The 22412-nt window shown below is 44.0% G+C and overlaps 1 protein-coding gene across 2 annotated transcripts in view; it reads left to right on the plus strand.

Moving 5' to 3' along the window:
* The first annotated feature begins 4584 nt into the window (after positions 1-4584).
* Positions 4585-22412, plus strand: part of UBR2 (ubiquitin protein ligase E3 component n-recognin 2) — a 133184-nt gene continuing 115356 nt past the window's right edge. For both annotated transcript variants that reach the window (XM_049764903.1, XM_049764902.1), the window contains exons 1-2: positions 4585-4665; positions 18671-18930. In XM_049764903.1, coding sequence (XP_049620860.1) covers positions 4588-4665; positions 18671-18930 — 338 coding nt within the window. In that variant the 5' untranslated portion in view covers positions 4585-4587. The remainder of the gene's footprint in view (positions 4666-18670; positions 18931-22412) is intronic.

Here is a 22412-nt window from a genome sequence, read left to right on the forward strand (position 1 = left end):
GACTTTGGTCAGAACCTTTTTCTTTCCTTCATGTAATTAGTAATCTTTTTAGAATAAGTTAGCATACCATAGAATGTGTTCAAGATGTCTTGATAAACTTTATTTGCTTGTTTTAAGTTGTTTTTTGTTTTTTGTTTTTTCCACACCCAGTGGTGATCAGGGCTTACTCCTGGTTCTGCACTCAGGAATTACTCTAGGCACTGCTGGGGAACTATATGGGATGCCAGGGATCAAACCCAGGAAGCAATAAATTTGGTATCTAACTTTAGTACTTTAATATTTGTTTGCACAATTCTGGGGAAATGCATGTTAAAGTTTTGTTTTGTTTTGTTTTGGTTTTTGAGCCACACCCAGTGATGCTCAGGGGTTACTCCTGGTTATGCACTCAGAAATTGCTCCTGGCTTGCGGGACCATATGGGACATCAGGGTTCAAACCCAGGTCCATCCTGGGTCTGCCTTGTGCTACTGCTGTGCTATCGCTCTGGCTACAGCATGTTAGAGTTTTGAAAATTCTCAGCTATCCTAGTGAATGTTTCCTAATTGCTATGATGTTATATTGGGTATCTTATGTAGCAGCTTATTTTCAAACTGTATTATCTGCAGAAATGTTCTAGTGATTTTGTTTAAAGAAGCTTATAAAAAAAAACGTAGATGTTCTAGACTTATCAATAGTGCTTGTGTAATAATACAAAAAAAGGTGAAGAATACGGGTATCTTCTGACCCAACTTCTTGTTTATCCCACCTGAATGATTCAGGTGGGATATCTGCCCACACCTGGAATGGGTGGGTAGAGGAGGCTGACTGGGGGCAGAGAGGGGATAAGAAGGAGAGTTAGAGTCAGTAAAAGAGTCTGTCAGCAAGGAAGCCAGAAGAGTAGCTGAAAGGAAAACAGAGGCAGAGAGAGCCGAGAAGGGGAAGCTTCCAGTTGCATATACTTCTTTTATTTTTATTTTTCAATTGCATATATATTTTTTGTTTTGTTTTGTTTTGTTTTTGGGTCGCACCCGGTGGTGCTCAGGGGTTACTCCTGGCTCTATGCTCAGAAATTGCTCCTGGCAGGCTGGGGGACCATATAGGATGCCAGGATTCAAACCATCATCAGTCCTTAGCTTAGCTGTGTGCAAGGCAAATGCCCTACCACTGTGCTATCTCTCCAGCCCCAGCTTACAACTTTTTGGTTCAATGTGATGTGTTTTGTTTGGGCTTTGGTTGAAGAACCCTGGATTCCTTTCATGCTACTTTCATTAGTGATAGCTTTCTTTTTTTTTTTTTTTTTTTTTGGTTTTTGGGTCACACCCGGCAGTGCTCAGGGGTTTTTCCTGGCTCCGTGCTCAGAAATCGCTCCTGGCAGGCACGGGGGACCATATGGGACACCGGGATTCGAACCAATGACCTTCTGCATGAAAGGTAAATGCCTTACCTCCATGCTATCTCTCCGGCCCAGTGATAGCTTTCTTGTTCTTTCATTTTGTATATATCATGAGAATCAAAAGATTTGGGTTGAATTCTCTAGCCTTGCATTAAAATTTGCTGAGGCACGGGCTGATTATTCTAGCCTTGCTTTGAAGGATTCTGATGCATTCCTAATAATTCTGAAAGGCCAGTGAACCCAAATATTAGGAAGGCATTCCCTGTTACACGAAAACAAGCCAGAAGTCCTGAGGCTGGAGTTCTGCCACCCCCTACTGCTAACGCTAGGCCAATCGAGTCTCTAGAGGTTTCTCTTGTAGATATTGGCTTAGAAAGCGAATCTAATGATATTGAAATGGCCCAATCAGAAGGCGGATCAGTAGGATTCTCACCCACCCACCCTCTACCTCAATCTTTTAGAAAGGGTGAAATAAACTCGCCTCCCCCACAAAGGATAGTTGCCACACCCCACTCAGGAAGGACACACACCAAATAGTGTAGTGTTCTCCTGAAAAGGAATTATTTGCCAAAAAGGCCCGCTTAGAGCAGTCAAAATCACTTGACCCTTTGTGTGGAGGGTTTGGCAATAATTCTAAATAGTGGCTATAACTATCTCTCTCTTTATTTTAAACCTTTATTAGAAATCAGGCCTTAGTAAATTCTTTCTAGGACAGTACTAATCCTGCCAAAAATCTCCCACTTAATAGCTCCCTGTAATTTTTGCTACTTTGGCGCCTAAATTCAGGTTTTTCCATAACTTAGTCAAAACAAAGTAATTTTCACTTCCCCCCCCCAAACTCTGAAACATTCCTCACTCTTCCAACTTCCCTGATAATTACAAGCTGCCTTTTCACCTTCAGCATCAGCTCTTTAAAATGCTAATTTAAGCCAAAGTCCCTTCATTCTTCTCCCAGCCTCTTTGATGCCTAGAATTTGCATCTGCCTTCCTGCCTCTACCTTTTAAAAGCTGCCAGCTTAAAAAATAAATTTGTCTCCGTTTCGTTCCTTGTAAACGCGAGTCCCCATGCAATCTGCGTGGTTTCATTCATTTTTTTTTTATTTTTTTTATTTTTGGGCCACACCCGGTAATGTTCAGGGGTTACTCCTGGCTATGTGCTCAGAAGTTGCTCCTGGCTTGGGGGACCATATGGGACACCGGGGGATCGAACCGCGGTCCGTCCAAGGATAGCGCAGGCAAGGCAGGCACCTTACCTTTAGCGCCACCGCCCGGCCCCGGTTTCATTCATTTTTACAATATATTTTCCGTCATTCGCCATTCCGCGTGCCCACCTTCTCCTCCGTGGAATTTTTCCCGAACTCCACAAAGGATTTGTTTGCAGGTGCTGAAAACTGCAAATAAAATTTGGCTCACAGCAGATAGTTCTTAGGGAAAAAATTTTTGGGGGCTCAGAGTTACTGCTGGATCTTTGCCCAGAAGTCACTTCTGGCAGGCATGGGGGACCATATGGGATACTGGGATTCGAACCACCATCCGTCCTGGTTTGGCTGCGTGCAAGGCAAACACTCTACCGCTGTGCTATCTCTCTGGTCCTCTTAGGGAAATTAATAATAACTCAGTATCAGAAATGAATTCTCCCCATCAGAAAAATAATCAAATTTCAAGCTATGACTGTTTGAATATGACTTACCTCAGTACTTTTAAGAAAGCATGCACAGAGTATGGTCTTCTTTCCGTTTTGTATTGAATACCTTGGTACCTGGGGTGCTGGTGAATTTTGGACCCAACAGGACTTTAATACAGTAGCAAAGACCTGTTTGAATGCTTCTCAATAATTACAATGGAAGATGTGGTTTCTGAGAATTCTAAGAGTAAAATTAATAATCTAGATCACTCTGGAAGGGGGGTTGCAGGAGTCACATTATCTTATGAAATGCTGATAGGGTTTTCAACATACAATGTTTCAGAACCAATCTATCACCAGTGTCAACCTCCCACCACAAATGTTCTGAGTCCATCTTATGCCACCACCACATGCCCAGCCTGCCAGCAAAACAGACCCATTTTATTTTATTTTGTTTTTGGGTTACACCTGGCAGTGCTTGGGGGTTACTCATGGCTCTAGCTCAGAAATCGCTCCTGGCAGGCTCAGGGGACCATATGGGACGCCGGGATTGGAACCACTGACCTTCTGCATGAGAGGCAAACGCCTTACCTCCACGCTCTATCTCCGGCCCCCAAACAGACCCATTTTTAATTCTGGTTATTAAAGTTTGAGTCTCAGGATCTGTGCTGACTCCGGCTTGATATTTAGTTCTGCTCTTTAACACCATCAATTTACATGAGACCCCTTGACCCTGCCTTTTTATATTTGCCTTTCTCCTCCTCACTCAGTTTCCTTTCTTCTCCTCTGTGTACTCTGGGGCCGAGAGTGTTCTTGACAACGGCCATTTAAACCATTGTATCCTTCATTGTATTTCTCTTTCCCACGTCTCTACCCTAGGGCTGGTGGGTGGGGTCTAAATAGCCGCGAGGATCCGCCCCCTCATTACCATATAGCGGACTACGACTCCCACAAGGCCTCGCGGGTGGAGCCGCGGAGCCCTAACCCAAGCGCTCCCGACCCCTCCGAGAACTACGCTTCCCAGAAGCCTTTGCTGCGTGCTCTCCCCCGTCCCGGTCTCGGCTGCTCCGGCCCCTTCGCCCGGGGCTGTGAAAGAGCCGCGAGGCCACGCCCCTTCATTACCTCATTACCATATATCGGACTACAACTCCCAGAAGGCCTCGCGGGTGGCGCCGCCGAGCCCTAAGTCCCCCCAAGCGCTCCCGACCCCGCCGAGAAACTACGTTTCCCAGAAGCCTTTGCGGCCGGCCCGTCTCGGCTGCTCCGGCCCCTTTGCCTGGGGCTGTGGCGGCGGCGGCGGCGAGCTCGAGTCCAGGCCGGCTCCTTCCTCCCCTTCGCGTCCCTCCCGGCAGGGACCCTGCGGGGCCTCGAGGCGTCACCGCGCTTCTCCGTCTCCGTCTCCGTCCCCGTCCCCGGGGCTGCTGCTGCTGCTGCTGCGCTTCCTCCCGGTCCGTCCGTCCGTCTCCTCGGAGTCTCCTTGACGCGCGTCGGCCGGGCCGGGCCGGGCTTTGGGGCGACTGACTCCCGCGGGCCGGCCGGCGCGATCGAGGCCTGAGGAGGAGGAGGAGGAGGAGGAGGAGGAGGGGAGGAAGATGGCGTCCGAGCCCGAGCCCGACGAGCAGGCCCCGGAGCCCGGCTGGCTGCGCGGCTCGGCCGAGGCCACCGCGGCGGTGAGTGACTGACAGCTCGGCGCCCTGCGGCCTCCCGCCCGCGCCCCTCGGCCCGCTCGGCCTCGGCTGACCCCCTCTTCCTGGCCGTTTCGGCTCTTGGGGGCCCTCGGGGTGCCGCCTGGCTCTGCACTCGCAGAAATCGCTCCTGGCAGGCTCCGGGTGGGGACCCTGCGGGGTGTCGGGGTCAGCCTAGGTCCACCCCGGTCGGCTGGGTGCAGAGCCGAAGCCCTAGCGATCCGTAGGCTTTACTTTTGTTGACTGATTGATTTATTTTGGTTTTGGGGTTCGCACCCGACGGCGCTCAGGGATCCCTCCCGGCTCTCCCTGTGGAAGGCCATATGGGATTCGAACCCCCCGTCCTTCAGCAGCATCATGCAAGGCATGCTAGCTTGCTCTCCGGCCCCAACTTTTTTCTCTTTTCTTTTTTTGGGGGGTCCCATTCGGCGGTGCTCAGGATTGACTACTGGCTCTGCACTCATAAGTCGCTCCTGGCAGGCTCAAGGTGGGGGGACCCTATGGGAGGCCATATGAGATTCGAACCCCAGTCCTTCTGCACCATGCAAGGCAAACGCTCTACCTCCATGATATCTATCTCTCCGGCCCCATCTTTCGTCTCTTAAAGCCCACCCGGTGCCCCCCAAGTTGCGGCGCTGGGCACCAGCCACACACCTTTTCCTTCCTGGCCACTCCCGTCTGAGCTGGCTTCTGGTCCTCCTCCTTTTCTGCTCCCACGTTGGCATTCAGTGCCCCCCCAATACACAGCCTCTGTCTGTCTGTCTGTCTTGCCCCTTCGTGCCAGTGCTTGCTGGCCAAAGGGAGAGAGGATTCTAGGGGTGCGATCGAGCCCACTTTCTGCTGCTTTTATTTACCCCTAACCGAGAGGACTGCCTGCCTGCCTTCCTTTCCCGGTGCCCCAACTTTGCCCCGGGCACTGTCAGGCTTGCCCACGAGTGAACGAGCGAGGAGATTTTTATTTTACTTATTGTTTATTTATTGTTCACCTCCAGGGTGATTTTGGTACCGTCTTGGTCTGTCGAAAATGCCCATGAACGCGTGGCCTGGAATGTCACGGCACGTTTTGCCCAGTGCGGGCAAGTTGGGAGTTTGAAGGCTGGGGCTTGAGAAGATGTCTTTTAATTAAGAGTCGGGGAAAGTTGGGCAGCCAAGTGGCGTTATTGTAACTCGAGGGAACACAGCTTGCTTGCTTTCTATCAATGGAAGCCCATAGCCAGGTTTGAAATCAGGAGAGTGAGTGGAAGCTATTAGTGGCCCAAACTGAAAGCCAAGGCAAACCCAGTTAAACCTGTCAAATGCTCCTAGAAGAGTTGTAAACGGATGAATCAACTCAAGGGCTCTTTACCCCAAGAAGGACTAGAAGACTAGCCATTGGAATAGGTTGTGGGAATGATTATGAATGGGCCAAAACAACTGAAGCCTCATTTCCAAGGCCGTCAATTTTTTAAAAAAATTAAAGGCGTGACCATTGATATGTCAGTATCCGTATTGACACCTACTCTTTCATTTACTTGTACTTTTTGAATTCTGCTAAATTATGTATGTGTTGGTACCTTGACATCGATTAGGTTTACAACTATTTCCCAAACTCTAAAAGTGTACGCTATCAAGTAACATATCTAGTCTGAGGCTATGAACAAAATTTGAGTAAGCCCCAAGCACTGAGAAGTGGAGGCTGAACAAGGAGAGGGTTTTTCTTCATTTTTTTATTCAAACCAACTTGTTTAGACTAGATCTGTTCTCATTTAATTTCTACATAATATTGCACCAACCCAAGGGTTTTCAGTCCCCATCTGCCTTTCATTTATGAAAGAGATTTGGAATAGCAAGCATCATGAGAAAGTGCTAATGACTGGTAGGTATTTTCTATCGTTGTCATTCTGTCAATATACATGTTGATATCTGGTACATGTCCTTTTTTTCAGTCTTGCTAAATTACGGTTTGTTGGCCCATTGATAGAGATTGTATTTTAAACTATTTCCCAAATCCTGAAAGTGCAAGCTGTCAAGTCACTGAGCTCCAATTTGTGAACTTTCTGAGAAAACCAGTTGTTAAAAACCGGGCTAGAGACCAACAGTCCCTGGTTCTCACGCATTGAAGTTCTCAAGTAGATATAGAAGGAGAATTAAAAGAAAATGCGGGAGCCAGAGTGAGATTACAGCAGGTTGGAACTTGCCTTGCATGTGGCCAATCTGGGTATCATCCCGGTCTCCTCCCAAGCCCCGCTAGAAGTAATCCCTGAGCCCACAGGCAGGAGTAAGCCTGAGCATCACTGGGTGTCGCCCCAAACCAAATGAAAATGCAATAAAAACGTATTGATTCAGACTTTATTATAGGCTTACATTGGTTTGTGAAGATCACAGTGAGTTATGTGAGATCTCAGTTAACTCTTAAAGTGCTCTTCAAACTATAAGGTGGGGAAAAAAGCATAAAGGTCAACAAAATGCCTTAAAGACAAAAATGTAAACTAATATTAGAATACAAGTTTGATCAGTGACCATGTCACCTGGCCTTTGTGAAGTTTATTCTCTGTGTTGAGTTAAAACAGATCTGAAAGTAGCCTTCCAGCTTGAACTGTAGCCTGCCCCTTTATTACAAACCAAAATAAATTCATAATAAAGATTTCTCAGGTTGGAAGTCCATGTTCGAGTAAACAAGCAAGGAGAGCTGTTGCTACAACCTTTAGGCTTCTGTTACTGGTGATTTGTTGGATTGCATCCATCTAAAATTACTTAAGCACCAGTGTTGTCTTTCTCATACTTCTTTTTACACACTGTTTTTCTTATTTCTATTAGGAGGAGGAAGCACTTTTTGTGACCCCGTCTAGCTTAACTAGTATGCCCCCCCACACACACACATTTAAGCTGACTCTTCAGTAATTGTAAAATTAGGAAACTAAAGTTCTTTCCAGTGTTATCTTTTTCTTTGGGAGAATTGAATCTACAAGTAGAACTGTCCCAACACTTCTGGATCTATGTACATTTTATGCTCCTTGGAGTTGATTTTAATCCTATGGGTGGTTCTGACTAAGTGAGAAGAGGGATGGAGCGGTAAGATAGTTTAGCAGGTAAGGCACTAGATTTGCAAGTAGCAGCCCTTGGTTCTATTCCCTGACACTGAGTTTGGTCCTCTAAGTATTTCCAAGAGTGAGTGATGTTTAAGCACAGAGCCTCGAGTAAGCCTTGAGCACTGCTAGGTGTGTTTTTCATCTCCCTCTCCTTAAAAAAAAAAAAAAAGCGCTAGTTTGTTTTCACTGAGAAATTCATTTTTATTTTCTATGTTTTGTGTAATTTTATATCTTTAAGGGTTATTTTCTTACATTAAAGTTAAATTTTAGGGGCTGGAGCGATAGCACAGTGAGTCCCAGGGCATTTGTCTGGCATTTGCCTCGACCCAGTTCAATTCCTGGCATCCCATTTGGTTCCCCAGATCCCCAGGAATAATTTCTGAGCACAGAGTCAGGAATAACCCCTAAGTGTCACCAGGTATAACCCCAAAACAAAAAAGTTAAGTTTTATATGTCATTTATATATCATACTGTTCAATTCAGTGGTTTTTAGTGTATTTACAAAATTATAGTTGTAGACTATTTTAACTATCGAAAAGAAGAAAATTTAAAGCCATTAGTACTCCCTCCCTGTTACCCACTCTTAAACTACAAATCTGTTATTTTTGTCTCCTTGTTAACTATAAATAGGATCATACAATATGTTGTTTCTTATATTTTTGAAGTCCACTTTATAGTACACTTTGTATTGGTACATGCTAATGTAGTAATGCTTTGCTCTTTTTTTTTTTTTTTTTTGGTTTTTGGTTTTTGGGTCACACCCGGCAGCACTCAGGGGTTACTCCTGGTTCTATGCTCAGAAATCGCCCCTGGCAGGCACGGGGGACCTAATGGGATGGCGGGATTCGAATCACCGTCCTTCTGCATGACAGGCAAACGCCTTACCTCCATGCTATCTCTCTGGTCCCGCTTTGTTCATTTTTATTACCAAAATAATATTCTTTGTATGGCTGTGATATTTTTAGCTACCTGTTCATCCATTGATTGACATATTGTTTATTTCTATTCCTTGATAGTATGAGTTGTACTCAATGGGTATTCACATACAATTTTTTTTGGTGTGGTCCATATGTTATTTCTTTCGGGCTTATACCCAGAAAATGATATCAGTGGGTTATGTGGCAATTCTGTGCTTAATGTTTATAGGACTCACTAACTTGGCTTCCAGAGTCATTTCACTTTTCCCATCAGTGGTCTGCTAACATGTGCCCCCTTCCTTTATAAATAAGGACCACACACTGTGGAGCTTTTGTGATAGGGGACGGCTACTCAGAGGGCCATGTAGTTCCCAGGATCAGAGACAGGACCTTGCACATTCTTGGCCTATGCTCTGCCCACTTGAGCAGATCTCCACTGCCCACTGTCTTTCTGATGGTTTCTGGTGGGTAAGAAGTGGTATCTAGTAGATTTGATTTCTATTTCCCTCACAACTCATGGTATTGAAATTTGTTTTGTTTTTGTTTGTTGTTTTTTTTTTTTTGGTTTTGGGTCACACCTGGCGGTGCTCAGGAGTTACTCCTGGCTCTTCACTCAGAAGTCGCTCCTGGCAGGCTCAAGGGACCATATGGGATGCCAGGATTCGATCCGGGGTCCATCCTGTGTTGGCCACGTGGAAGGCAAACAAACCCCTTACCGCTGTGCTATCGCTTTGGCCCCTGAATTATTTTTTTTTCTTTCTTTTTGTGTTTGGAAGGAGGAGTTGGGCCTTACCGGGTGGCGCTTAAGGCTGACTCCTGGCTCTGTGCTGAGGGATCACTTCTGGCAGGACTTGGGGAAACGTATGGGGTGCAGGTTTCCATGTGCAAGGCAAGTACTATCAGCACTGTACTATCATCGCTCTGGCTCCCATGTTGAATGAACATCTTTTCATGAGCTTTTTCTTGGCTGCTTGTTTTTCTTCTTTGATGAATCTGTTCCGATCTCCTACCTGTTCTTAAGTTAGCCTTTATAGCTTTCAATATAAAATGTATTGCATGGATTTATGAATGTTTTTACTTCATCACTAGAACTTTTTCTACTCTTGACATTTTTTTCTCTTGTAGTTTAGATAACGTGGTTACATGTTACGGTTTTGATAAACCATAAACATTACAAAGTTATACCTTCACCATCACGGAAGTGCCCACGTCCACCACTGTAACTACTCTTTCTTCTCTCCCAGCTGTGCTTGATAATTTCCGTTTTGAAATCTAAAGTCAAGTGCCAGCATTTGATACTTGTTAGAATTCTTAATATGATTTGCTTAAAACTTTTCTTAATAGAGCCCCCAAAATTCAGTTTCAGCACTAACAACGATTGTTTTTATAATTATCTTCGATGTTGGCTGTATTTGTTTGAAAGCAAGTGCAAATGTGGTGAAAGGAAGCAGTTTTAATTGGTTATAGAGTAGTAATTAGAAGCTGTCAAAAGGCTAAGTACTTTTATATTTGTGTTTATTGTATTTGCTCTCTATTCCAAGGGTTAAATTTAGCATGCAGAAAAGGAATGCTCTGGAAAAACGTTGTCATAACATGTTTACTTTAATGGAGTGAGTTGACAGTTTCTTTACTTCCCTTATCTAGGACTAATAAGATAGTGTTTAGACTCTCCTACACTTTCATGTGACAGCCACAAATGTCTGAAATAAGGGCAGATTAACTTGCAGCCAAATTAGAACCTTAGTCATTTTTCATGTTGATGAGATAATTACAGTGTACATTAGTGAGAACTAATATGAAGTGATAACGTTTATTATTTTGAGAAGATTCATGAAACATTATTTGGAATTACTTTCTTCTCACTTCTTCACACCTAAAAAAATAAAAACCTTATAGTGTTAGAGTTGCCTGTCATTAATTCTGTATCCCTGCTGGAGACTTCTTCTGTAAAGGTACTTTTTTCTTTTTCTTTTTTTTTGGTTTTTGAACCACACCTGGCAATGCCCAGATGTTACTTCTTACTTTGCCCTCAGGAATTGCTCCTGGCAGTGCTCAGGGACCATATGGGATGCTGAATATTTAACCCGAGTCAGCTGTGTGCAAATGCAGCTTTACCCACCGTACTAGCTCTCCAGTCCCATAAAACTACTTTTAAAATATATGATTTACATTTAATTTTTTAATGAAGTAAAAGTACTTGTACTAGATTCCAAATTAGTTTTATGGTTTTGAAGGTGGAACAGATGCCTGCCTATCTTGAATCATATTTATTATATATCATAAATATGTTTATATGTATAAACATATATACACATTTATATATGTATGGGTATATACACTTATATATTTATATGTATGTATATATATCTTGTTTTGGGTGGGCCACACTTGGCTGTGCTCAGAGCTTCTGGACAGTATTCAGAGGAACTTAAAGGGTGCTGGGGATCGAGTCCAGGTGATCACCTGGAATATAGAAGCTCAGGCACCTATATTTATTTGAGGAGGTTGGGCACATTGTATGGTGTCCAGGCCATTCTTGGGAGGTGTTTAGGGACCATGCGGTGTCTGTATTTGAATCTAAGCCTTCCACATAAAAGCTCTGTGCTCCAGGCCTTTGAACAATCTCTCTGAATTAATCATATATTTCATATATAGTAACTAGTTGATATTTTTCTTAACCAGAGATGATAATAATTTCTGGTTTTTTAAAGTTTTTAAAAATTGCTTATTTATTGGTGGGGTTGGGCCACCCCCAATGTAGCTCAGGGCTCTCTCACCTGTGACTCTAGACTCACCCTCAGAAGTGCTTGGGAGACCATGTAGAAGTGGGGAGCAAGCTGTGGATTGAACCAAGGTCTGGTGCAAGCAAGGCAAATGTCTAAACTCCTGTACTATCTCTCTGCCCTTATTATTTTTGTTAATTGATTTGCTATGCTGGGGATCAAACTTGGGGATCTCAACTTGCAGGGAATAATCTTATTCTGGCCATTATTTGTTTTTGGTTTTCTTTTTGAGGCCATACGTAGCATCAGCCTCGAGATACTCCTGGCTCTAGACTCAGGAATCACACGACTGGCACGCTTGGGGATGGGATGGGATGATGGGGATTTGTCCTGAGCCAGCTGCGTGCAGCAAATACCCTACTTGCTGAGCCGTTGCTCAGGCTCTTAAGAGTTTTTGACACCTGTGAACATATACCCTGAAAGGAGCTCAGCATGTTAGAATTCATTCATGTTGAGCAGGTGAAGGCCTCGATATGACCTCTGGCACCTCATGGTCTCCAGGCGCTGTTGGAGCTACCTTCTCTTCCAGCCCACCCTCAGCACCATTTGGTGTAGTCCCCAAAAAAAATCAAAGAAAGAAATCTTGGGTCCAAGAGATAGGCAGTGGGTGAGGCATTTGCCTTGCACGCAGTCAATGCAGTTCAGTCCTGGCATCCCATCTGGTCCCCCTGAGCACAGCCAGGAGTGACTCTTGAACACCACTGGGCATGACTGCCAAACAGAAAAACAAGAATGAATCTTTAAACAAATGGATATAAAACAAATACATATACAAACAAATACTAAGAAAATAACTTGAGGAGGTGGGAAGGGAGGTTTTGGATCATACCCAAACTGGTGCTCAGGGACTATTGTTCCTGGATCTGTGCTTGGGGGACCATATGTGGTGCCCGGAATTTGAACTGGGGTCAGCCACATGCAGTGTCTTAACTATTTTGTTAAGGCAAAATTGTTTGTTATCTCTCAACCCAGAAACCTTAAAATGTATTTTAAATTAAAATTGTCTGAAGCATAACTTCTTTGAATCTTAACTATTGGTTTTTGGGCCACACCCCGCGGTGCTCAGGGGTTACTCCTGGCTGTCTGCTCAGAAAGAGCTCCTGGCAGGCACGGGGGACCATATGGGACACCGGGATTCGAACCAACCCCCTTTGGTCCTGGATCGGCTGCTTGCAAGGCAAACACCGCTATGCTATCTCTCCGGGCCCTGAATCTTAACTATTAATTGAGTTGTAAGACTTAATTTTTATTCACTTAAAATAAATAGCTTATTTGAAGCAACTTTATTTTTATTTTTTATTTCTGTTTTTGGGTCACACCTGGCTGTGCTCTGGGGTTACTCCTGGCTCTGTGCTCAGAAATCACTCCTGGCAGGCTCAGGGTCCATATGGAATGTCAGGATTTGAACCACCATCCATCCTGGATCGGTTGCATGCAAGGCAAACTCCTTACCTCTATGCTATCTCTTTGGCCCCTTTTTTTTTGGGGGGGGGGACATACCCAGAGGTGCTCATGGTTTACTTCTGGCTAAGTTGAGGCACTGAATGGGATGCTGGGACTTGAACTTGGGTTGACAGTATGCAAGGAAAGGATCCAATGGACTGTACTATCTCTCCAGCCCCTTTTTTGTTTTGTTTTGGGACCATACATGGCAGTGCTCAGGAATTACTCTTGTTTCTGCACTCAGGAATTATTCTTGGCTTGGTGAACCCTATGCTGGAAATGGAACCCTAGTCAGACACAGACATGCAACGCAAGAGCCCTGCCTGCTATACTATTGCTCTAGCCTCAAGCCATTTTTGTTTTATTTTTGTTTTTCTCCGGGCCACACCAGATGGCACTCAGAGGTTATTCCTTACTTTGCTCAGGGACCAGATGGGGTGCCAGGGATCAACTGTGTGCAAGGCAATGCCTTACCTATTGTGCTATTGCTCTGGCCCCAAGCACTTTTTTAAAGGGATAAAATTTCTTTCTTTTTTTTTTTTTTTAAACATTTTTTCCCCTAAATCTTTCTCTCTTTTTAAAATTAAAAAATTTGGGAGGGGGCATACCTAGAGGACCATCTGGGAAGCCAGAGGTCAAATCTTGATCTACTTCATTCAAGGAAAGTGCCCTGACTTGCTGTACTAGCTCTCCAACCCCTTAATGGAGAAAATTTCTAAACCTATGGAAGTACAATATTGTTTTGAGAGTTATTTAGTAAAAGCTAGAGAGATAGTAAGGGGTAACTTGTCTTGTATGCAACCAACCTGGATATGGTCCTGCCAGGAGTTATTCCTGAGCTCAGAGCCAGGAGTAAGCTCTAAGCACAATCAGGCGTTCCTCCCTCCCCCCAAAAAAGAGTTAGTCGTTTATCTATTTCCTTAAACAAATAAAACAATGTTAGTAATGTTTGGAAAAGACTTTCACCTTTAAGATGAAAACATCTGTTTTGTTTTTGTTTAATTGGGGGCCATACCTGTAGTACATAGGAGTAATGCATTGCTGGGGGAAACCATGCAGTATCCGGTGGTTTCTGCCTGAACTTCTGTGGGCAGTTTGTACTCCAGACCTCTGAACTCTTTTCCTGGGCCTGGAGACGAAAATGTTTGGCTGTTTTGAGTTATATATTACCATTCAGTGTTTTACATAGGAACACAAACGTTACATTTCTTAGTGAAAGTGCTTTGAAAATGTGAAATGGGTTAGAAAGTTAAAAGACATATCACTTCTGGAAGACTAACTTTCTATGCATGTCCTTTTTAGGAGGGAAGTGGTTGAAGATTATGCAGTAGTTCAAACAAAGGGCTTATGTTGTTGTCTAATGATCAGACATAATTTGAGTTCATTCTTAACAAGGGTGTAATGTGGAACTTCAGTTGTAATACATGGGTTTGAGCTTATGAGTCAGTTTAGTTAACTGCATTTTTTTTTGTAGAAATGAGTCATTTTAGTTCATGTTTTCTGATTTTCAATTTTTACTGGATTTGGAGCCAAAACAAGTTGTAGTTACACAAAACTGCAGCCAGGACAAATACACATAAAATACAGGGCAAAGTAATGGCAGTAGAAGGGGACTGGGAAGGAGATGGTTTGAAGGATGCCTCCACTGGTTGGAGTTTAGAGGCTGAAAACCTGGGCCTGCTGCACATCTGCTTTTGTTAAAGCTGCATGGCACAATCAATGGGTTAAATGACACATTTATGTACATATTTGTAGCCATTCTACTGAGTGACCACTGGGACCAGGTTCACTAAGACCCTGAGAATAGGAGAGTGGCAGATGGGAGGAGGGAAATGGGGTGAAAGACATCTTAAAGAGTGGCTGGAGGGCCCGGAGAGATAGCACAGCGGTGTTTGCCTTGCAAGCAGCCGATCCAGGACCAAAGGTGGTTGGTTCGAACCCCGGTGTCCCATATGGTCCCCCGTGATTGCCAGGAGCTATTTCTGAGCAGACCACCAGGAGTAACCCCTGAGCAATGCCGGGTGTGGCCCAAAAAAAAAAAAAAAAAAAAAAAAAGAGTGGCTGGAGCTGTGGTGCAGCGGTAGGGTGTTTGCCTTGCACACAGCTGACCCAGGATAGACCGAAGTTCGATCCCCCAGTGTCCCTTATGGTCCCCCAAAGCAGGACCAAATCCCTTAGCATCACCGGGTGTGGCCCAAAAAACAAAAAAAAAAAAAGTGAAACAGACTGTGAGACTTGAGGATTGAGTAGGAAACAGCCTGCTAAAGCAGACCGTGTACAGCAGTATAGGCCAGGCAGAGTGGGTGGGAGTCTGAGTAACGCAAGGGGGAGGGCAGCTTGACTTTGTCCTATACAAGATGACATGGGGTCACATGACCAGACTGGCATTTTTCTAAGATTTTCACTGCTCATGAGGTTCGAGAATATATTGTGAACAGGCAAAACTAGTAGGGGATTACCAGTTAGGATTAGTTGCAGGGATCCTAATGAAAGGTAGGCACGGGGATGGGGGTGGGGGATGGATTAGGGCCCTAGAAGTGGCGACAGATGGGTGGATTTAACATCTAATATGGAAACCTTTCAGACAAGATGATTGATTGGAGGATGTTGGCGTGAGGAAAGAAAGTTTCCAGGTTTCTCTAGTGAAGATGCTGGTGCCTCATTGAGGAGGGAAATAAATGAAGTGTGGGAGGAGCATGGATGGGCTGACGAGTTCAATCTTGGATGTGGTGAGTTGGCGTCTGGTGATGAAGACCCTGTTCTTATGTTCACCCCAGTCCTCCTGGTCACCTGTGGTGTCTACGATTTCCCCAGACCAAGCAATTCACTACTTCTCTGCAGACTAATTTGGGTGTCATTGTTTGATTCTCACGTACTCTACCTGGAGTTGGCTTTAGATCTCAAGGGCTCTGTCCACCACAACACATCCTCACGATATCATCACTTCAGGTGCCCATCACAAACGGCAGGACCTCAGTTCGCTGACAACTTCTGTCTGCTGGCCTGGAAAGGATCACGACCCTCTTCAGATCCGATAATTCACTAGAGTGGCTCCGAGAACTCAGAGATAGTTGATTTACTAAATTACTGAGGAAGGGGGGGTTTGTTTGTTTTTGTTTTGGGGCCACACCTGGGGATGCTCAGGGGTTACTTCTGGCTCTGCACTCAGGAATTACTCCAGTTGGGGCTTGGAGGACCATATGTGATACCAGAGATTTGAACTCAGGTTGTCTGTGTGCAGAGAAAACTCTTCACCTGCTGTACCTACCTTCCTGGCCCACTTAATCACTACTTTGTTACAAGGGGTATAACTCCATTGCAGCCAGAGGAAAGTATATAGGAAGGAGTGCATAACTTCCATGTCCTTTTGGGGCACTTCAGAACCTCTGTCGGCTCATCATCACAGACATGTACTGAACTCGGGACATTTGAGAGGTCTCATTATGTCCATATGATGGATCGTATCTATCACTGACCACTAGTGATTAGTTTTTCCCGCGGCTCCACTCTTCTCCCCTGAGGTTGGGGTTGGCGGCTTTATGTTCTGATTCTAATTATGTTGGTTCACCAGGCAACCAACTTCTGATCCTTGGGGCTTTCCAGAATCATCTCAGAAATGTAAACTTAAGTATGGTTGAAAGAGGCTTATTATGAGTAACAAAGGATTCCCTTCCAACCTCTCTCCTTATCAAGGACATTTTAAGAGTCTTGGGAATTTTGTGCGAAGAAATAGGGAAAAGATCCATATGTATTTCTTTTTAATTTCTTTTTATTTTATTTCATATTATAAAACCATAATGTACCAAGTTCATAATACAGTTGTTCGCTGCATTCAATGTTCCAACACCAAATCCCACCTTCGGTGTGACTTTTCTTTCACCCTTGTCCCTAGTTTTCTGTCCACCCCTGAACCTGCCCCTCTTTGAGGCACAAACACTTTTACTTATTGTTTGTAACAACACAAAGACAAAATGATCAAAACTTAGATCAATAAGGGGCTGGAGAGATAGCATGGAGGTAGGGCATTTGCCTTGCATGCAGAAGGACTGCGATTTGAATCCTGGCATCCCATAGGGTTCCTTGAGCCTGCCAGGAGCAATTTCTTTTTTCTTTTTTTTCTTTGTGTGGTTTTTGGGTCATACCCATCAGTGCTCAGGGGTTATTCCTGGCTCCATGATCAGAAATTGCTCCTGGCAGGCACGGGGGACCATATGGGACTCCTGGATTCGAACCAATGACCTTCTGCATGAAAGGCAAACGCCCAACCTCCATGCTATCTCTCCGGCCCCACCAGGACCAATTTCTGAGCGTAGAACCCCTGAGCGCTGCCGGGTGTGACCCCAAAAAACAAACAAACAAACAAAAAAAAAACAACCAAAACCTTAGATCAATAAGTAAATTTATGGAGTCAGAGCGATAGCACAGCGGGCAGGGCATTTGCCTTGCACATGGCCGACCCATTGGATTCCCAGTATCCAATATGGTCGGTACCCCGAGCCTGCCAAGTGTGATACCTGAGTGCAGAGCCAGGAGTAACCCGAGTGCTACTGGATGTAGCCCCCAAGCAAACAAAGAAACAAACAAAAATGTCAATTTGTGATCATTGTTATTTCCCAGAATGGTATGACTAAAGTCTTTGAGGATTTTCTGGGCTGTGGGTTGGACTGTGTTACTGTTTAGATTCATTGGGCTTGGTGGTCTATGAAACTTGGCCTCAGATGTATTTCTTAGCTATAAGTCACATTATCACATAATCTATTTATACCAGTGTGTAATTATCACAGGTAGTGTCGCACAAAGGTTGGAGACAGAGAAGAGTGGTTTTCTCTTTTAGCAAGGAGAGCAAAGAGGAAAAGATTAGTAAGGTTCAGGAAAAGAACTCTCAAAACAAAACACTCTGTGGAGACCTACCTGCATATTCAGGAGATTGGAAAATTGTCTCATTCATCTCTTTATTAGTGACCAATGAAAAAGGTAACTGGTGTCTTAGTTGATCTTGTCACTGGATGTTCTTTTAAGCCCAGGGGCCATTTGGATATTTATAACATCATTCCTGGGCTATGCAATACAGGCAGAAAGGCTTCGCGGACAGCTGATGTGTCTGTCTTGTCACGTAGCAGGGCCAGAGCCCATGGTTCCATTCCACCAGCCTTTTATGGCTCACAAACTCTGCTGTCGGCATACTGACCGGAGACTCCAAATCCTACTTAGAGCTCTCATTTGAGTAAAGCATTTGAAGGGAAATCAGCAGAGTCCAGTGGTAAGTATCCTCCGGTGAAGTGTGCTCTTTCCTAACCTGCCACCATTCAGCTTTCTTTAAGAGTCATTTTAAGGGGCAGGTGTGATAGTAGAAGGGTAGGAAGCACATTTGCCTTGCATGTGGCAGGCCCAGGTTCAATCCTTGGCATCCCATAAGGTTACTCTGAACCTGCCAGGAGTAATTCCTGAGTGCCATGCCAGAGATGTAACCCTTGAACACTGCCTCGTGTGCTCCCTTCCCCCCCCCCCCCAAAAAAAAAGAAGCATTTTAAGGAGGGTGTGGATTCTCTTTACTTTCCTATTTATTTAAAGTAGAATAAAAACATTCTTGATGTTTCAATAAAGTTCTAAACTTTCACTCTTTTTGGAAAGACAAGGACAGCAATGAATGTTTTTAGAATAATTTATGAGGCCTTTTCATTTTTATTTATTTCCTTTTTGTTGTTAAAAGAAAGATTAAGTTTATCAAATGAGCAATTTGTTGGCATTGTTTAAAACCTTTTCTCTCTATTTTTTAAAGAAATGGCTGCAAGCAACAGACCTCACTAAAGAAGTGCACCAGCATTTGGCCCACTATGTCCCGAAAATCTACTGCAGGGGCCCCAACCCTCTTCCACAGAAAGAGGACATGATGGCACAGCACACACTGTTGGGGCCAATGGAATGGTACCTTTGTGGCGAAGATCCTGCATTTGGATTTCCGAAACTTGAACAAACAAACAAGCCTTCTCACCTTTGTGGTCGTGTTTTCAAAGTAGGAGAGCCAACATACTCTTGCAGGTAAGATAGAATAATTATCTTTTTAAAAGACTCCAAAAGGTTGTTATTTTTTTCTGAAACTTCAAGATTTAGCTTTAACATCTTAAAATAAGATCTCCATACAGCAAATACAGCTTACTACATACTTTTTAAATGTTCATGTAATTTTTTCCAGGTCAAGAAATAGAATAGAGTCCACATTCCAGAAACTCAGTGTGTATGATCTTCCCCCCACTAATTAGTTGTGTCCTGATCACTTCCTTGATTTTCTTTAAAGTTTTTTTTTTTTTAAATAATGATTCTTTGATGTTGTCCCTGATTTGATCAGTGCTGCTTTGTCCTTTCACGGGAATTTTTTTTTATATTTTGAGTGTGTTGGTTTTTTGTTGGGGGGGAGACAAGATATCCACAGGCTGTCAACTTATTCTTTTTGTTGTTGTTGTTGTTGTTGTTGGTGGTGGTGGTGGTTTTTGGGTCATACCCGGCAGCGCTCAGGGGTTACTCCTGGCTGTACGCTCAAAAATCGCCCCTGGCAGGCGTGGGGGACCATTTGGGATGATGCTGGGATTCGAACCACTGTTCTGCATTATCTCTCCAGCCCCAGTCAACTTTCTGACCCATACATAGAATTTACTATTTCTGCAAAGAGTTCCTCTGATTACCGGAGAGTAGGTAAAAACTTGATCTCATTCAAAGCTCCGATCCTGGTGCTATGTGTACTTTTTGCTGTGAGGAGAACTTTCTATTTTAAAATATTGGGGGCGAGGGCCGTTTTTTTCCTTACTATTAAGTATGAAAGGATAGAAAATGGAGAATAAGTGCCCTTGCTCCAACTTGACTCTCCTGTTTTTCACAACTTATGTTATTTACATATTCTTATATATTCTTCCAGAAATTTTGTATACATAGGCATTGCATATAAAAATTCATACGAAAAGGATTGTTGTATATACTGAACCAGGTTTTCTTTTTTAAACAAAATCTTGGTATTTATCCATAAATGGCAGATACTTAGGTAATAGTCCATTGTATGGATGTGTTACCAATGGAAACATTTTTGTTTGTTTATTTTTGTTTTTTGGCCACACCCGGTGATGCTCAGGGGTTACTCCTGGCTTAGGAGACCATTTGGGACACTGGGGGATCGAACCACAGTCCATCCTAGGCTAACATGCACAACCTTACGCCCTGCACCACCGCTTCAGCTCCAATAAAAACATTTTTACTTTTTTTTTTTTTTTTTCCGGTTTTTGGGTCACACCTGGCAGTGCTCAGGGGTTACTCCTGGCTCTGCGCTCAGAAATTGCTCCTGGCAGGCTCAGGGGACCATATGGGATGCCGGGATTCCAACCACTGTCCTTCTTCATGAAAGGCAAACGCCCTACCTGCATGCTATCTCTCTGACCCACATTTTTACTTTCGATTTTTCTCCTTTAAAATTTAAATAAGCTTAATTTTTTTGTTTTGTTTTGTTTTTGGGTTATACCCGGCAATGTTCAGGGATTATTCTTGGCTCTACCCCCGGCAGGCTCGGGGACCATATAGGATGCTGGGATTAGAACCAGCGACCTTCCGCATGCAAGGCAAACGTCTTACTGCTGTGCTATCTCTCCGGCCCCTAATTTTTATTTATTTATTTATTTTGGTTTTTGGGTCATACCTGCAGCGCTCAGGGGTTCCTCCTGGCTCTGCACTCAGAAATCGCTCCTGGCAGGCTCGGGGGACCATATGAGATGCCGGGATTTGAACCACCATCTTCCTGCAGGCAAGGCAAATGCCTACCTCCATGCTATCTCTTCGGCCCCTAAATAAGCTTAAATTTGACTAAGGTACTCATGGAAGCTTTCTTCTTAGGAGTAAAGTTAGAATACCAGTAAAAGTGGGCTGTTGGTTGATTTCTTTTTAAAATATGTTAAAAAAAAGACTATTAGCTAGGGGCCACATCAGGTAGGGCATTTGCCTTGCACACGCTAACCTAGGATGGACCACGGATTGTTCCCTCAGCATCTCATATTGTCCACCGAGCCAGGAGCAATTTCTGAGCACATAGCCAGGCATAACCCCTGAACATCACTGGGTGTGGCCCAAAAACCAACCAACCAAACAAACAAACAAATAAAAAGACTATTAGCTTAATCCTTGGTGCTCTCCGCATGAGCTGTGGGCTGTCCTGGACACTCTGTGGTCTGGGCGCAAAAGAGTGTGTGAGCTCCAGTGCACAGTGGGGGGGGGGGCATGTGCACACCCCACAGTCAGTAGCAGTACCCACTGCAAGTTCTGCTGCTGTGTGTGTGAGCACAGCTGCCAGATGTGGGATCCCCATGAGCACACCAATCAGATGTTTGTGTGTGCATGTGGGAGACCTGTCACCACAATAACAGCAAAGGGAAGAGAGAAATAAGTAAATGTATGTAGAATAGGGCCAGCATATTAGCATAGCAGGGTAGGTAGGGTGCTTGTCTAGCGTGCAGCCAACTTGGCTTCCATCCCTGGCATCCCATATGGTCTCCTGAGCACTGCCAGGAGTGGAGTCATTTCCCCAAACAAAACAAAAACAAACAAAAATACCTGAATAAGTACATAAAGTTTATATGGCCCAACAGTACCACTTCTAGGCATGGAGCTGAAGGATTTGAAAATGCTATTGCAAGAGGGTACTTCGAACTTGCAAGGCCAAACATGATGAGAACTGAAATGTCCTTCAACAGATGAATGGATAAAGCAGTGAAATAGTGCTCTTCCACTTAAAAAGCTGAAACATGGGACCAGAGAGATAGTGCAGCAGGCAGGGTGCTTGCCTTTCATTGAAGCCAACCCAGGTTTTATCTCTGACATACATATGGTTTCCTGAGCAATCCCTGAGTACAGGCAGGAGTAAGTCCTTCGCATCACTGGGTGTGGTCACAACAAAACAGAAATCATACACATGCAGAGGCATGGAGCTAAATCTCTGAAATACCATTTATCAAATTACTATTTACCAATGGTGAATCAATTTTCAAGAATAAACAAGTAAAAGAAAACTAGAAAATAACCAATTAGTTGGATGCACAAAAGCAACTTTGTTTTTGAATAAAAAGACCCAGATTTGGTTTGGCATTTGGTTGCTGATACACTAGCTGGATATACTGTATTTCCAGTGGAGGATTAGGTGGGTGTGTGGGAGAGTGTTATTCCAGGGACTGAAAAGCTCTCTGAATTTTGGTCTGCCGATGTGACAATCTGGGGAGAAATCTTTTGGCACAAAAGTGTGTACCATGAAAAGAATTCCTACTCCATTCCTTTATGTCTCTTTCCATATCAGAAAGAGACATATCCATGGCCACTGTTACTTAACTTCTTCTATATACCCTATAGTTTATGCAGGCTTTTATACTTTTTTTTTCTGTAAACACTGTTGTACCATATAAATTCTTTATACCTTGACAATTTCACCTAAAATTTGGCCTTAAGATTATATAACATTGGGCCTGGAGCGATAGCACAGTGGTGTTTGCCTTGCA

This window comes from Suncus etruscus, chromosome 18 (genome assembly GCF_024139225.1).
Source record: "Suncus etruscus isolate mSunEtr1 chromosome 18, mSunEtr1.pri.cur, whole genome shotgun sequence".
NCBI classification, from domain to species: Eukaryota; Metazoa; Chordata; class Mammalia; order Eulipotyphla; family Soricidae; genus Suncus; species Suncus etruscus.